The 14,268-nt window shown below is 41.8% G+C and overlaps 1 protein-coding gene across 6 annotated transcripts in view; it reads right to left on the reverse strand.

Moving 5' to 3' along the window:
* Positions 1-23: 23 nt before the first annotated feature.
* The window catches only part of ralgps2 (Ral GEF with PH domain and SH3 binding motif 2), a 75,718-nt gene continuing 61,473 nt past the window's right edge, over positions 24-14,268 (reverse strand). For 5 of the 6 annotated variants that reach the window (XM_023294198.3, XM_023294193.3, XM_023294195.3 and 2 more), the window contains 12 exons: positions 13,145-13,282; positions 11,753-11,843; positions 11,427-11,494; positions 10,445-10,583; positions 10,143-10,294; positions 10,004-10,058; positions 9,270-9,347; positions 8,082-8,187; positions 6,619-6,711; positions 5,754-5,859; positions 4,158-4,249; positions 24-4,032 (listed from right to left, as the gene is read on the reverse strand). In XM_023294198.3, coding sequence (XP_023149966.1) covers positions 4,003-4,032; positions 4,158-4,249; positions 5,754-5,859; positions 6,619-6,711; positions 8,082-8,187; positions 9,270-9,347; positions 10,004-10,058; positions 10,143-10,294; positions 10,445-10,583; positions 11,427-11,494; positions 11,753-11,843; positions 13,145-13,282 — 1,148 coding nt within the window. In that variant the 3' untranslated portion in view covers positions 24-4,002. The remainder of the gene's footprint in view (positions 4,033-4,157; positions 4,250-5,753; positions 5,860-6,618; positions 6,712-8,081; positions 8,188-9,269; positions 9,348-10,003; positions 10,059-10,142; positions 10,295-10,444; positions 10,584-11,426; positions 11,495-11,752; positions 11,844-13,144; positions 13,283-14,268) is intronic. The other variant, XM_023294199.3, reaches the window with a different exon arrangement.

Consider the following 14,268-nt stretch of genomic DNA (forward strand, 5'->3'; position numbering starts at 1 on the left):
GAACAATGAGCAGAAAAGCGGTGTGGAGTAAAAAAGGGCTGAGTGTTTATTGGTTCTCAGTCTTCACACTTGGCGGCGCATCACTCAGAAGTGAGGTCACAAGCGCTCGCCGACAGTCATGACACAGGCAGAGACAGACACACTCAGAGGCAGGTGAAGGACATTTACACATCACCCCCATCAACTTCGATGGCTTGAACGAAGGCTGCTTCTGTTGCTGCTGTCCGTGGTAAACGGTGAATCACAGAATGAACTAACACTTCCTCTGGTTGAAACCCTTCATCTCGACTGTTAAACATTTTTACATGACCAATAAAAAAAGAAGACTGAATTCAGAAGGCGATTCACTTGAAATGGTTCACACAGGGTCAAATTGTGCATTTACAGACAGTATGGCCAGTTTAAAGGAAACACGAGCTTGTAATGCAGTGAAGGGGATTTTTTTTTTCAAGCACATGGTATCAAGTTTCTTCATAAAAACCAAACATTTTAATCAAATGAAGAGTCGCTGACATTTGAATTTTCCGCTCTCACCCAAATGGGCGATAATGTTAGTAGTGACTGGTATCAAATCCAAGAAATGACTGGACTAAAACATCTGTGTTTCCATCATTTTGACCCTGCACTGTACAGAAATGATAATAAAAAAAAGAAAATCATGTAAACTCAGGTAACAGTGAGGTTTTCCTCACTAAAAGAGCTCAATATGATTTGGGTATTTCTCAAAAAGAAAGATTGTTAAACCCAAAATGAATTCAAATAAACCTTCCCTGACGTCCCCAAAAGCACTTCTCTGGTCAGGTTACTTATAAAACTTTCAACTCAGGAGTCGACATCGATTGCATATGTTACCATTTCATTTGTCTTTTTCTTTCATCATTCTTAATTAACATCAGATAAAGCAAATACAAAGAAGGGAAACGTGATGGGGACTGTCTAGACAGGGTTTGTTTACATGGCAGCTCCTTCTGCACACAGTCCTTCCTGCAGACCCTGAAAGTCTGTAGCTTTAATTCTTGCTTAGCTGGACCAACGCAGTCAATACATTGCAAATAATGGCAGGTTAAGCTTGTCTGAATGTCAGGTTAAGAGAGAGTAACCAGCATCTGCACATAAACACGGGTAAACAGTCTCTCAACCACCCAGCCTGAACTCTGTCTCAGCCATTTCATTCGCAGCCCTCTTTAGTCTTTTCGGCCAACCAGTAGTATTCAAAGACCAGTGCGCCTCCATAGCGCTTCACTCTGGGATTTTCTCTGCTCCATTATGCAACTTCAGCCATGGTGGATGCAGACAGATGAGTTCAATTTCAATCTGAAGGAACCACTCGTCATACTTCCGGTACAAAACCCCCCCGGCGAGGAGTCAGTCACACCCTCCATTAGGTAGCTGGTTACCCCCCACTGCTCAGCAGTGATGGCAGCCTTGAGGAATTGCCTAATCTGGCTTGAATTACAATGCTTTTAAAAAAAAATAGAGCAGTACGCACAGGCACAAAAATGCACACACATACTTGCAGTGACTGTCACATTATACAGGCCTGTCTTTGGCTTCCTCATTCATTCCTCCACAGGTACATCCACCACAATGTCTCCTTTTAGTCAACATACAAAGGACTGAGCGTCTCTTTAGAGATTAAATTGACTTCAGTTTGTAATTTTTATCTGAACTAAACAAAGCTAGCCTAGTTGGATTGTTAGATTGTACAATATGCTGTGCTGAAGACATGAACTGGGCTTAAGCCTGGAGGGCAGACTGAACGACAGACAGGAATCAGTGCTGTGAGTGTGGATATGTTCACCCATCTCTCTGATCATCAACAGCCTGAAACTAGCTTTGAGTTTAACTGGTAGGCCAGACATTTGTGTCTACACAATGTTTGATACTAAATACAGTACACGTGGAGCAGAGAAGGGATTGTGATATCAGGGAAAAGACTGTGTAAACATACAATGTAAACAGCTGTTTAAAAAAATCTAATTCGATGCTTGAGTATTGTTGGGCGAAAAGCACCTCGTCGTCGTCATAACCATCATCCTGCTCATGTTTTCACAAAAACAAATAGCAACAGTCTATCTGTGGCACACAAACACATCTGCAATGCATAGTGGAAACTGTAAATCCCACTGAAGCAAACCAGCAGCTTTGTCTAATTTCACTGCAGCTTCCTGGTATTTCTTCAACCTCACGGTAGCGTGGCTTGGCACTAATTATAACCAAGGTGCTTTATGCCGTTTCCAAATCAGATGCAACATTATCTGGGCCTAAAATTGAACTGGGTCCTGGTTACCAGTATGTCGGGCAAAAAAAAAAATTCACGTGAACATAAAAATAATAAATGCTCCCAAAGGGAAAAAACAAAAATGTAACATTCAAATGTAACAGACAAAACTATAAACCATTACCGTGCCATCGATCTACTACATGTTAATACTGTGAACTGCACCATCCCTCCCAAAAAAAAAAAAAAAGGAGAAGAAACTAACAACACAAAACATCATAAACAAATAAGATTTAAAATAGACTCTGTATGGCTCCAGGTAGCTTTGAGTGTCTGCTCCAGACCAGAGGATCCAACCATATCAAACAACAAACAGAAGAGGAGATAAAACCACGTGTCGTGAGTTCTTGTCGCTCTCAATCTGCGACTCTTTCACAGTTTCAAGTCTTTAGTGTTTTGCATGTGTGAGTCCGGTGAACCAAGTGTTGCCTTTGAAAGCTGACGTCAGGCGACGGAGAGCAGACAACATGGGAGAACAAAGAAATGCAAGTTTGAAACGGAGAAACTCTTGTCTTCCCAGCTATGAACAGGTCTTAGCTTAGATTCTGGGATTATCGTACCTATGTGGAACACAGATAAGATTCCTCTAATTTAAGCGGATCCCCACCACAACCCCCTCATCCAATGCAGTTACAGAAACACACACACACAGCATACATACACGACACTTGACAAAAAACGGGCTAAATTCTGGTAATAAAAACTAAACACATTCAGGAAGTGTGGGAATTGTTTCTGCTGGAATTGATTGCAAATCAGAGCCCTTACGTTTACAACGATGCAATCAAATAGGCTTGTGACTGTGTGTGTAGTATGTGAGTGTGTGTGACTCATGTCAATAATCGTGTGACGTTTAGTCAAGTTACTGAAGAGACCAACAATTCAAAGTATGAAACAAGTAAGTAAAAAGGTGTTTTCAAAACCCTCCCGAGTCCAGTGGGTTAGTCCGATGTGAGTGTGCGTGCTGTGATTGTGCAACCAGCTGAATAAGAGGTGGGAATCTTGCATTCGAGCATGGTGGGGATTCAAATGAAAGTAGTCAACCCCTTGAAAAAAAAAGTAATAAAGAAGAGGATTATTTCTGCCCCTCTGAGGACAGTTTGTCTGTGAGAGAGGAGAGGTCAAAGGGCTCCACTGAAGTGCTGAACAAAAGACACTGAGAGCAAATGGGAGACGAGAGCAGTGGTGCAGGTCCTCGTTCAGTAGTCAGTACATCCAAAACAGTCATACACACACACATACACACACATGCACACGCACACACACACACACACACACACACACACACACACACACACATACACGCACGCACGCACACACACACACACACACACATATATACACACACACACACACACACATATATACACACACACACACACATATATACACACACACACACACACACACACACACACACACACACACACACACACACACACACACACACACACACACACACACACACACACACACACACACACACACACACACACACACACACACACACACACACACACACACACACAGGGTAACTCTTGTTAAGGCAGTGGTGGCAGGTGAGGCTGCAGTGAGGCCGGGGCTAGAATCGGAGAATCGGCGGTTAGGGCTCATGGCAGTGAAAGCTCCCACTACTGAGTCAGTGCTCCTCCTCATCCTCATCCTCGGCTGCTTCCTCATCCTCTCTCTCTCCTCTGTGCTGTCGAACTCCTCGGCAACGGTCACTCAAAAGACATCAGATTGGCTGGCACCTGGGAAAAAAGTGACATTTATGAAGCGCAGGTAATAACTCAACTCTGTGTGTGTGTGTGTGTGTGTGTGTGTGTGTGTGTGTGTGTGTGTGTGTGTGTGTGTGTGTGTGTAAGTAACTTCATACCTGTTGCCTATTGCTCTGACAGGCAGCACTCAGATGTTTGAACCAGAGCAAAGCGTTCATTCTGTTCCCCGCCTGGTACTTGTAGGTGTTACCTAGGCAACAGAGGCAAACAGTGTGAGATGCCAGGTCTCTCGTTTCCACCTGCTCTTTTGACAGCCTGGAAAGCCTTGATTTTGGAACAGTTCAATAAAATAAAAACAAAGTCACAGTGGAGAAGTTCAGGACCAAGTCACATGATATGTGTGTGATGTGCATTAACAGCTGTGTATGAATAAGAAGAATAACAGATATGATTTGTGTGCCGTCATTTAAGCTGAAAGAACTGCCGAGTTTGGATTAAAACACTTATGAAAGCAAGATAATTATGACAAAAACAATTATTGTACTGCATTCCAATTTGCAGTGAGGCTCTAGTTTTGTTTTGCGTTCCACATCCAGCTCCTTTATAGCGATGCACATTGCCCAAAACACAAAAATTAAAATGTTCACCAAGCGTTAGCTTGTTAACCCACAAATAAGGAATACAAGCTGAGGTTAGACCATTGTGAGAGAGTTTAGTGTTGTTGAATTGTGAATCCTGCTCAGTGCAAGCAGACATTTGGTGTCTATGTCTGGTGAGAAGCCGATAGTGTGAAGCTACCATCTGTGGGTCTGCGACTAAACACCTGCCCAGATGTGATGATACAATATCGCTGTGAAACTCTATCGCCCTTCTCCTATCTCACATTCCAGTGTTTGTGGAGAGCTTGGTGCTAAATCATTTGCAGATGATACATCTCTTTTTGTTGTTTTTATATGCATTTTTTTAGGTTAAATTATATTTAAAGTCCAAGGAAACCCACTGACAGTCTCTTCAATATTTAATAGATGCATGGTGTTTTCAAAGTCAGTGTGGAATCATGATAAATATTATTAATAATATAATAATAATAATCATGACTGATTTTTGCTATAATAAAGCAGCATTAGTTGACAGGGAAACTTACTGTTCAGTTAGTCGGACACAACCTGAATTTTTCTGCGTCACCATCTGTGTCCATTTCGACAAAGCTATAGTGAAAAATCCTGATCAACAACCTTTATTTCTTAATTTATCTTATGTTTTCCTCAGTCAGCATGCATCTGTTGGTAAAAAGAATCTTGTGTTCAGTCTGTTATTAGTCTATGATTCAAATTCTCCTCTCGAGGTAAACCCAGACAGAGAACAGCATGTTAGGAAAGAAGGGAGCGAGTCAGCATCTGAATTAGTTGTTGCTCTGCAGCTGAGACAGCTGCAGTAATGCTAATGTTAATGCTGGGTAAAGATGACAGACAGAGAGAGTGAATTTTGAAATTTTTGATGTACAGAGGAGAGTCGGTCTGCTGCATCACTGCCTGTTGCTAATAAAGATCTAAGCTGACTAATGCTTATACATGTTAAAATACTAAAACTAGATCATAATGAGGTGTCAAAATCAACACTATTAGCCGCTATTTAAACTGAGCTCCACTGGCACAGTTTACCTTTTATTGCATCAATTTTCAGACGCCTGACTGCATGCTTGTGTTAGTCCTTCATGATTTTTTTTTTTTCTCGTGTGTGTCTGTGTGTCTCACCATGCTCTGAGTCTGTCAGCAAGAAAACATCCGGATGCTCGGGATCGTCTGCCATCATGGCCATTAGACCGACCACACACACGCTCTTACTGGACGTGGACTTGAACTGGAACGAGTGAAACGAGGATTAACTGTCTCATAATGTCTCTCTTCGTCTACACGCAGAAATGCTAACACAAACTTTGTGTGCCTGTGTGTGTAACCTCTCGGTCTTGCATGTGCACTCCACAAGGTTCTCATTATACCGTGAGTGACACACAGGACTGCAGTGATGTCATCGGTCTCATTATTCAGTGAGTGCTACCATCTGTGTCCCCCCGCTGCACCAGAACCCGACCACTCACATATACGTTTACAAAAAAAATCCACTCATTTACTGTCTTTCCTGCAGTTCTTATTGTCCCTCCTGCCTCCTTTCCTCCCTGAGCTTCTGTACAGTTTCAGTAAATGTTTTTGATCCAACCACTCACTCACACACACATCCAGGGTACTATTTTTTTTTCAACATGTCAAAACTGCATGAAAAATGTGCAGCTTTCTGTCTTCATTTTCCTTTTCACTGTGCATACCAAGAAAAATAATCATTAAGTGTTTTTCTCTGAATTTATTCTGTAATTAAGAGTGAGTAATAGCTCTCATGTGTCATCTACTTATAAAACAGTATTTTGGGGTCATCTGGTACGCTTACTCTCCCTTCTATCAAACAAAATGGAAGACTTTAAGATATGTTAATGCCGTTACGAGCAATCTGTTGTCTTCACAAACAAACGTAACTAGCTTTCTAACGCTGGTTGTAAACACATCCTCAGACTGTTCAACGGAGAGTGAAGATGGAACAGTGCGAGTGTGTGTCTGTGTGACTTACATGTTTTCTCTCAGTGGCCTTCAGGGACTTGGCAGGGTAGTAGTAGAGCTGGGTTCCACAAAGAGCCACCCAGTATTTGGTCCAAGATGCCACCTGGAGGCACAAAAACAGTGAAATTCAGTCGCACATTCCACTTCAGCTGGACTCGGTCAATGAAAAATTATTTTTGTAAAATATTACGAGGTGCTATTAGACTCTTTGTAAGATTAAGCTTCATGGGAGGTAGTTTGGACACGTACTTTCTCATAATCTTCTACATAGTGGAATAATACTGAAGACCAACAAGAACAAGAGAGCCTTTGATCAGACATTTGATTAGTGAAACCTGGACTTTTGGTTCCTGCTGCAGCGACATTACATCCCATCTGGTTCGAGCTTACTATCATTCCTTTTGCAGGACACAAAACACACCTCCAGGCTCTGCAAAGGTCTGCTTGATCGAGTACAGCGTGATGCAGGGCTGCATCACATGACCTGAGCCCACCAATCACCCAACTTAAACCCAACTGAGCTGGTTGGAAACGAGTCGGACCGCAGAGCGAAGGGAAAGCAGCCAACAAGTGCTCGGCATATGTGGGAACTCCTTCAACAGTGCTGGAAAAGCTCCAGGTGACGACCTCATGGAGCTGGCTGACATATTTTCAATCCTGTGCGAAGCTGTCATCGAGGCCAACGGTGGCTACTTTGAAGAATCGTAGATGTGAAACATGCTATGGTTTGTTTAACCCTTTTTCTGTTTACTACATATGTCTGTATTTGCTACTCCATAGTTTTGTTGTCTTCAGTTTTCTCCTCAGAAAAACCCTGGAATGAGGAGGTGTGTCCACGTGATTCAGGTGAATTAATGGAGGGAGATTATGGTTTGAGGAACTTTTTTTTGCCTGTGCTTAGCTGGTTGACTGGAGAGTGCAACATAAGCATTCTGCTCCATAAACACACTGAAAACTTGAAAAACTAATACAAGGGGGAAAAAGAGATGATGAGAAACTATAAGAAAGAAAAACAAACCAAGTGAACCCACTAATTAAAACTCCTGGTGTGGACAGCCTGGCCAGACTGGGAAAAAAAATTAACTTTGCTACCTCATCAAAGAATCTCATCAATCATCCTCACTAACTAAGACAGTGACAAGTTATTTTAAGTACATAGAAAGGTCCTGATTGGTTTCCAGCCAAAACAGAGCAAGATAATCTCAGTGCAAATATGAAAACTGCTTAAGAGGGACAAGGAAAACAAAAACAATGGGGAAATATGGCAAGTACAGTCAGAGAGGAGGAGAATTTAAACGAGTGTAGGGAACAGTCAGAAACAGAGACGTTCTGTAGGTTAAGGAGTCTCTGAGGTCCTATGTGTGTTTGACAGACAGTATTTATTACTTGTCTGTTTCTGTATAGTACATACAGGTTCAAACAGCACATGGAGAACGCATGTATTTCTATCTATGACTGTGTGCGTGTTCTTACTGTTGGTTTCTTGCCCTCCTTGAGCACAGTCTTCCGTCTCAACACCCCCTGCACTGTGACCGCTCCAGGATATAAGTGAACCGCAAGCTCCTCTGACTCAGCCGAGCTGCAACAGGACAAAGACAAACATTACCCGCTATATATACAAACATACACACAGGGAAATAACGCACTCACGCAAACATACCAAGATGGAATCAGAGATAAACTAATAGTACAGGCAGGCAGTTGCAATCTGCACAGCAACCTTTAACCTCACTATACGCGTAAGTAACTGTTTTTTTAACTATACCTTTTTCTGCGTTGTTTTGACAGAATCGAATTTCACAGATATAAATCTTAACACTGCTACTGGCCGAGAGGAGAGCAGAGACGGGCAAGGTGGTGTGCAGATTGTGTCTGTCTGGAGGATCAGAGCAGGAAGCTCAGTGCAGGAGTCTAGTGAAGCCTGCTAGAGAGCGAGAGAGAGACAGAAGGCGAGACCTTAATATGCAACGTCCATGAGAATTGGCTTTAATAATCCTGAAGGAGTCTGCTCCTTTCTACTTTAGGAATGAGGATGTAACAGTTTGTTTCCAATAACACATAGAGTGCACTGCGGCTGTGGAAACTCCCTTTTAGCTCCAAGCTGTGAAATACCTTGGAAACTTATCACAAGAAGACGACTAGGTTTGACTATAATCGCAGGATCTGGAGCACATGGTAATATTAAGAGCTTTTTTTTGGGGGGGGGGGGGGTTAATAAGAACAAGGCTTTCAATACGGTGCTGTTATTAAAGTGCAGGAGCTTAATAAAAGCTTTTAATATTACTCCACGTGCTCCAGATCTCAGTTGTCCTTTCTGTTAAACCAATACTTTGAACTTTAGCTAGCTGATGCAGAGACTCCCACACTTAGACCTTAACCTCAACATGTGTGTGAGAGTGAAACAGACATGCAAGAAATTCAAGAAAGCAAAAAAAGTAGATTGGAAACTGATTTGATGCAGCAAAAGACAGAGAACAGATCCTTTTCCCTTCACCTGATTTGTGATTTCACCAACACACACGCACTTATTTCAGACCACAAGAGTATCCCAGCACTACACACACTAAGCACCAGCACAACCCTGGCAGCGGCTGAGGGGCGAAAAGTGAGGGTAAGAGAGGGTTGGTTCAGATGGAGTTGGTACCAGTCGGATGTGTGTACCTGCTGGGCCTCAGGACTCCTCTGTAGGGGATCCGGGCCACTCGGGTCACTGGGCCCAGAGAGTGATAGAACCGAGTCCTGTTCAGAATGGGATAAGATAGAATAGGACAGGATAGGGGGCACGGGACACTGTTAAGGCTGTGTGAGGCTGCGTTGTTTTTTTTTTTTTGGTTGCTGTTGCCGTTTTTCCCTTCAAATTGCACGGGTTAGGGCAGGATGAGAGCAGTCATTTGGTTAGAGGAGTTACTGATGGATGTGTGTTTACAGGGTTATTCAAGACTATAAAGAAAATGGTGTTTTGGAAAAAGAGGTTAAGATGATTTTCAGGCTAGTAGATTCTTGAGCTGAGAGGGTGTTTTTTCGGATCTGGTGAGTGTGGCTCCAGAAACTTGTTGGCACAGGGCGCCTGCTGGTTAGGGGATTTAAATGTTAAGCACTTAATGCGTTTTAGGCTTTCGGAGAAGCAGAAGCGTCTTTATATCTTTGCTAAAAGCTGAGAGCAGCAGTGGAGGGATGAAGAACGATGGCCTTTGGTTGCACGGCTAAAAGCAAGGCTGTGCATGAAGTGTGTGTGTGTGTGAGGTTTAATGGCAGATCACTATGCATAACTGAAGGCAGAAATTTAAAAATTAGATGATCACATCAGGGACGGCAGCGTTTTATGATTTGATTTTTGCATGTGGACGTGATGAAAAAGCGTCGCCTACTGAAGCCTACAGAAGTATGAGCTTTACCTCTCAAACGCTGGCCAAGACACCTCTTCACTGAGCTCGGAGCCCTCGCTGCTACCTGTAAACAGACACAAATCATCAGGAAAAAATGTCACTTATGATAGAAACTGCGTTTGGATATATAGACATGTTCAAGTCTTACCAAGAGAAATGCCACTGGACAGAGTTGAGCTTTCTGCTTGTCCTCTGGTGGGACTGTGGCTCTCCATCACGCTGTCATCCAATAGGTGGCGAGAACCAGCATTGGGGAACGTAGCACTTTTAAACTCCACTGTATTCATCTTATGGATAAAACTGCAGAGACACAGTGAGCACAGTAATATTAAGAGAAATGTCATTGTTTATACTTTAACACACTGATGTGAAAATTTTATCTTCATCAATGCCTATAAAAAGGACTGACCCATGTTAACTACCTAATACAAGATAAAAACAAACACTGACTTGTAGCCCAGGCTGTGGCACTTCCTGTGTCCGTAGGGCAGCAGGTTCCTGGGGGACGGAGGTGTCGCCGGGACTTTGGTTCCTTCAGCTGCTACTGTACACTTACGGCCGCAGAGAGGAGAAGCTGATGCTTCCTGGCCTGAAAGTAACAGCGGCAGGGAAGCACAGAAGTTTACAGATCACCAAAAAGGCGAAGAGGAGCTAAGATAAAATAAACTAAGTCCTTATTAATCCCACAGCATGGAAATGCACAGTATTTCAGCAGCAAAGCAAAAAATATAGGAAAATCACTAGAAAAATCTAAATCAATAGGAAAAAACTGCAGAAAAGTAGGAAAAGTAATACAAAAACAAGTTAATCAAAGAAAACAGAAAACATGCTCTGACAGCTTGTGCAGCGACGGAGCTGGCAGCCACTAAAAACTACTTTTCTATTAATCTATTGGTTATTTTACCAATTGGTCAATTAATCTTAACCATCAATTTTACATTTGAGTTCATTTTATGTTTTCGTTTGCTGCCTAATGAGGGTGGTTTTACTTTTTTTGGCAGTGCATCTTTGCAGAGTGTGCAAAACAATTTTTTTGCTATGTGATAATTTGAATCGCTCCCAGACTTTCAAAGCCTGAGCCTTTGGAAACTTTTACAGTCAACCGAGTCATACTTTGCTGCAGCTGCCATTTTAGACAACTGCAGTGCACCTGACTGGTGACTGGAGCCAAAAATTATTCATATCATGATACAACGATGACAAATGGAGCATTGATACAGAACAAAAACACTGTTAATTTGAACTGAAAAAATAATAAACCAGGCGTTGGTTTAAAATATTGATGCCAACACATTTTCAGCGTTGACTACATTGATTATGCTGCCCAATCACTGCAGTTCTAACACTGAATAATGGAAAAATACAGATAACACACAGGTTTAGTTTACACAACAGATTAATCTGCCAACTGGAGATCTATACTTGAACTCACCGGCAAGATCCTCTTTGGAGGCGTTTGCTCGTGGTGTGCTGGTGCCTGGCTCAATCCTCTGTGACAACCTAAAAAAAAAAAAAAAAGGTACATTCAACTGTCTGAAATAATCATTTGTAATTTTGTCATGAAACAATAACTAATCAGATTTTTTAGGCAACACAGATGAGAGTGAAATGAAACTAGAACTAGACGGAACCTATTTTGGAAATTGTTCTTGTGACTAAATCAGAAAGATGAGCCAAAATGTTTGTGTTCTCCTGAGTTGGCCAACAGGTGCTCTGTTTATCCACATTCTGTTCTGTACGTTGTGTTTTGTTTCTTACTTGTAATTGTCGTCCTCCACAAACTTTTGTAGCTCCTCGATATACCTGACTGAGTTGAGATACTTCTGTACATGAGGCAACACTGGTATATCTGAGAGAGAGCAGATCGAGAGAGACATTAGGATAAAAAATACCAAACCTGCTAACATTCTTTAACTTGGCTATATAGTGTGTCTGAAGCACGTGTAACAATTTAGAAATTTGTATTTTCAGCTTGTTTTGAAGGCAGTTCAAGTGCAAGACAGCTCTGGAGCAACCGTATTTCTCAGTAACAGGTGCAACTCATAGGAAATTTAATCTTTTTAATTTGTTTTTTAAAGAAACAAACAAGCAGGAAATTGTTTGAAATGATGTCTCCACTCATCTTAATTTAACTTTTCTGCCATTTTTCACAAATGAAAAGTTAAAATATTCTAAAATGACAACGTCTTGCGAAAAATCATGAATGCCGATGACAGCAACTGATCTAAGTATATTTTATCCAACTTCACATTTCACAAAAACACACAGAGGCAGTGATGAATAGCAGAGACTCTTTCATAGTGTCTCCATGGCAACAGGAAATGAAGTGGTGAGGCTGTTGTGGTGTTTTCTCCAGCCTTTACACAGATTCCCTCTTCCTCTTAAACTTTTGCTCCTTCACATGTAGATGGACCGACTTCAGGAAAGAGTGAGGATTTGTGGTTTAGACTCTGACATGAGATTAAACCTCTGCGCCTCAAAAGTCATCAGCGGGTTTGAAAGGAAAAAAAAATCACTCTAAAGCACTATATTCTACATATCTGATTTTAAAAAGAAAAAAAACTTCCCACAAATAAACCATTTGCTCTAACCAGATTCTGTTTAAAAAAAAAAAAAAACAAACAAAAAAAAAAACAGAAAATGTTGTGTTCCTCAGTGCAACCATGTCAACTGTGACAAACTGTCCTGTGACAAACATTCTGGAACTTTTAATTTGACTTTGGCTGAACTGCAGACTGTGTTTACACAGAGCAGATAGGAGACAAGCATGGAAACAAATTAAAAGTGTAAGCTGTGAAATATCTATTCTGGAGAGTCATCATTTTCTTTTCCAAGTATTGGTAGCAGCTGCGGACACTTGGAAAAATGTTGTACATGTTAATTCCAAGTTTTTTCAGCTGTCATAAAACAACTAATCGAAGACATTCAACGGTTGCTTCTTTTCTTTTTAAATGACTTTTAGCATTATAACGGCAAAATAGAAATTTTAAGGTTCTTTACCTCTGGCCATGATTGCGCAGTTTCTACAGATGTGCAGGACTTTATGTTGCATTGAAATCTTAATCCACAGTTAGCAAAAATGTGACAGGAGCAAATAAAATTCCCGTGGAGTATCCCATGAATGAGTGGCTGTGGCTGTTTGAGTCTTACCGTAGGTACAAGATCTCTGCAGGTCTGATATGATTCTGAGAAGGTTGTTCATCAGGTTTGATCTCTGTTCGTTCTCCAGTATGCTGCCCGTGGAGGGGTAGGCTGAGTCTATATATGTCAGATCAGACAAGTACATCCCTGAAATAAAGCAGGAGACAGAAAAAAGATGCACACATTAAATTATGAGAAACACACAGATCTCGTCGTCATGCACTCATCTTTCAGCGGGCCAAGGACCCCAATGCAAGCCAAATGAGGACAGCATCCATCTGTCAGAGGTGTTTTTTTCTTTTTATTTTCTCGCCAGTAGGGAGCACAAGGGTTTTCCTGACTGAACACACAGATCAGCTCATTAGGCAGCAAACATGTTGATATAATCAAGGCTGGACATCGTAACACAGCCAGATTTCCACGGACGCACGATGCAAGCATCATGCAGATGTGGTGTCAAAACCAGCTGGTACTTGCAGACTGTTGTTTTGTAATCACGTGTATAAACTGGCAGGAATGAAATTCTGCACAAACTGTTTGCATAGACTTTGCTCAAGTTTCAAACACACATTTTTTTGTCCCTTGATTTGCTCCCGATGGGTCTAAATGAGCGTCCTGAATGGATGGCTGATCCTCTTCAGCCTTTCCAACTCAAGGCCATCTATCCCTCCTCAGTTCCCGCCTCTTGTTGCATCTTTTTGGCAGACTTGGAGCAGAGCTGAGATTCTTAGTCTCTCGTTACATAAATATTAACATTAAAGGGCAAACCCAGGAGTGGCTTCACACAACTCTGAAAAGAGAGATTAACAAGCTTCAGACGTGAACTGATAGTGGACTTTCCTTCCACTCTCCTCTTTCCTCCTTCTCTTGCTCAATGTTTCTTTCACACGCCAGTGTCGCGATTGAGTGCAGATGTAAGAAAAGTTCTCACACAGTAGACTACATGACACCCCCGTCCTCTCCTTCCCCCACCTCCCTTGGAGAAGGGTGTAATACTCACAGATGTGTGTTCATACACATGCTTTTACAACAGTTTGCATGCAGTCAAAGTTCAGAGCTGCAAGACCAGATCCAGCAGATAAAAAGGGGTAAAACTCCTCTTTAGGATTTCATATAGATGCACAAATACACAG

The sequence above is a fragment of the Amphiprion ocellaris genome, chromosome 2 (assembly GCF_022539595.1).
Source record: "Amphiprion ocellaris isolate individual 3 ecotype Okinawa chromosome 2, ASM2253959v1, whole genome shotgun sequence".
NCBI classification, from domain to species: Eukaryota; Metazoa; Chordata; class Actinopteri; family Pomacentridae; genus Amphiprion; species Amphiprion ocellaris.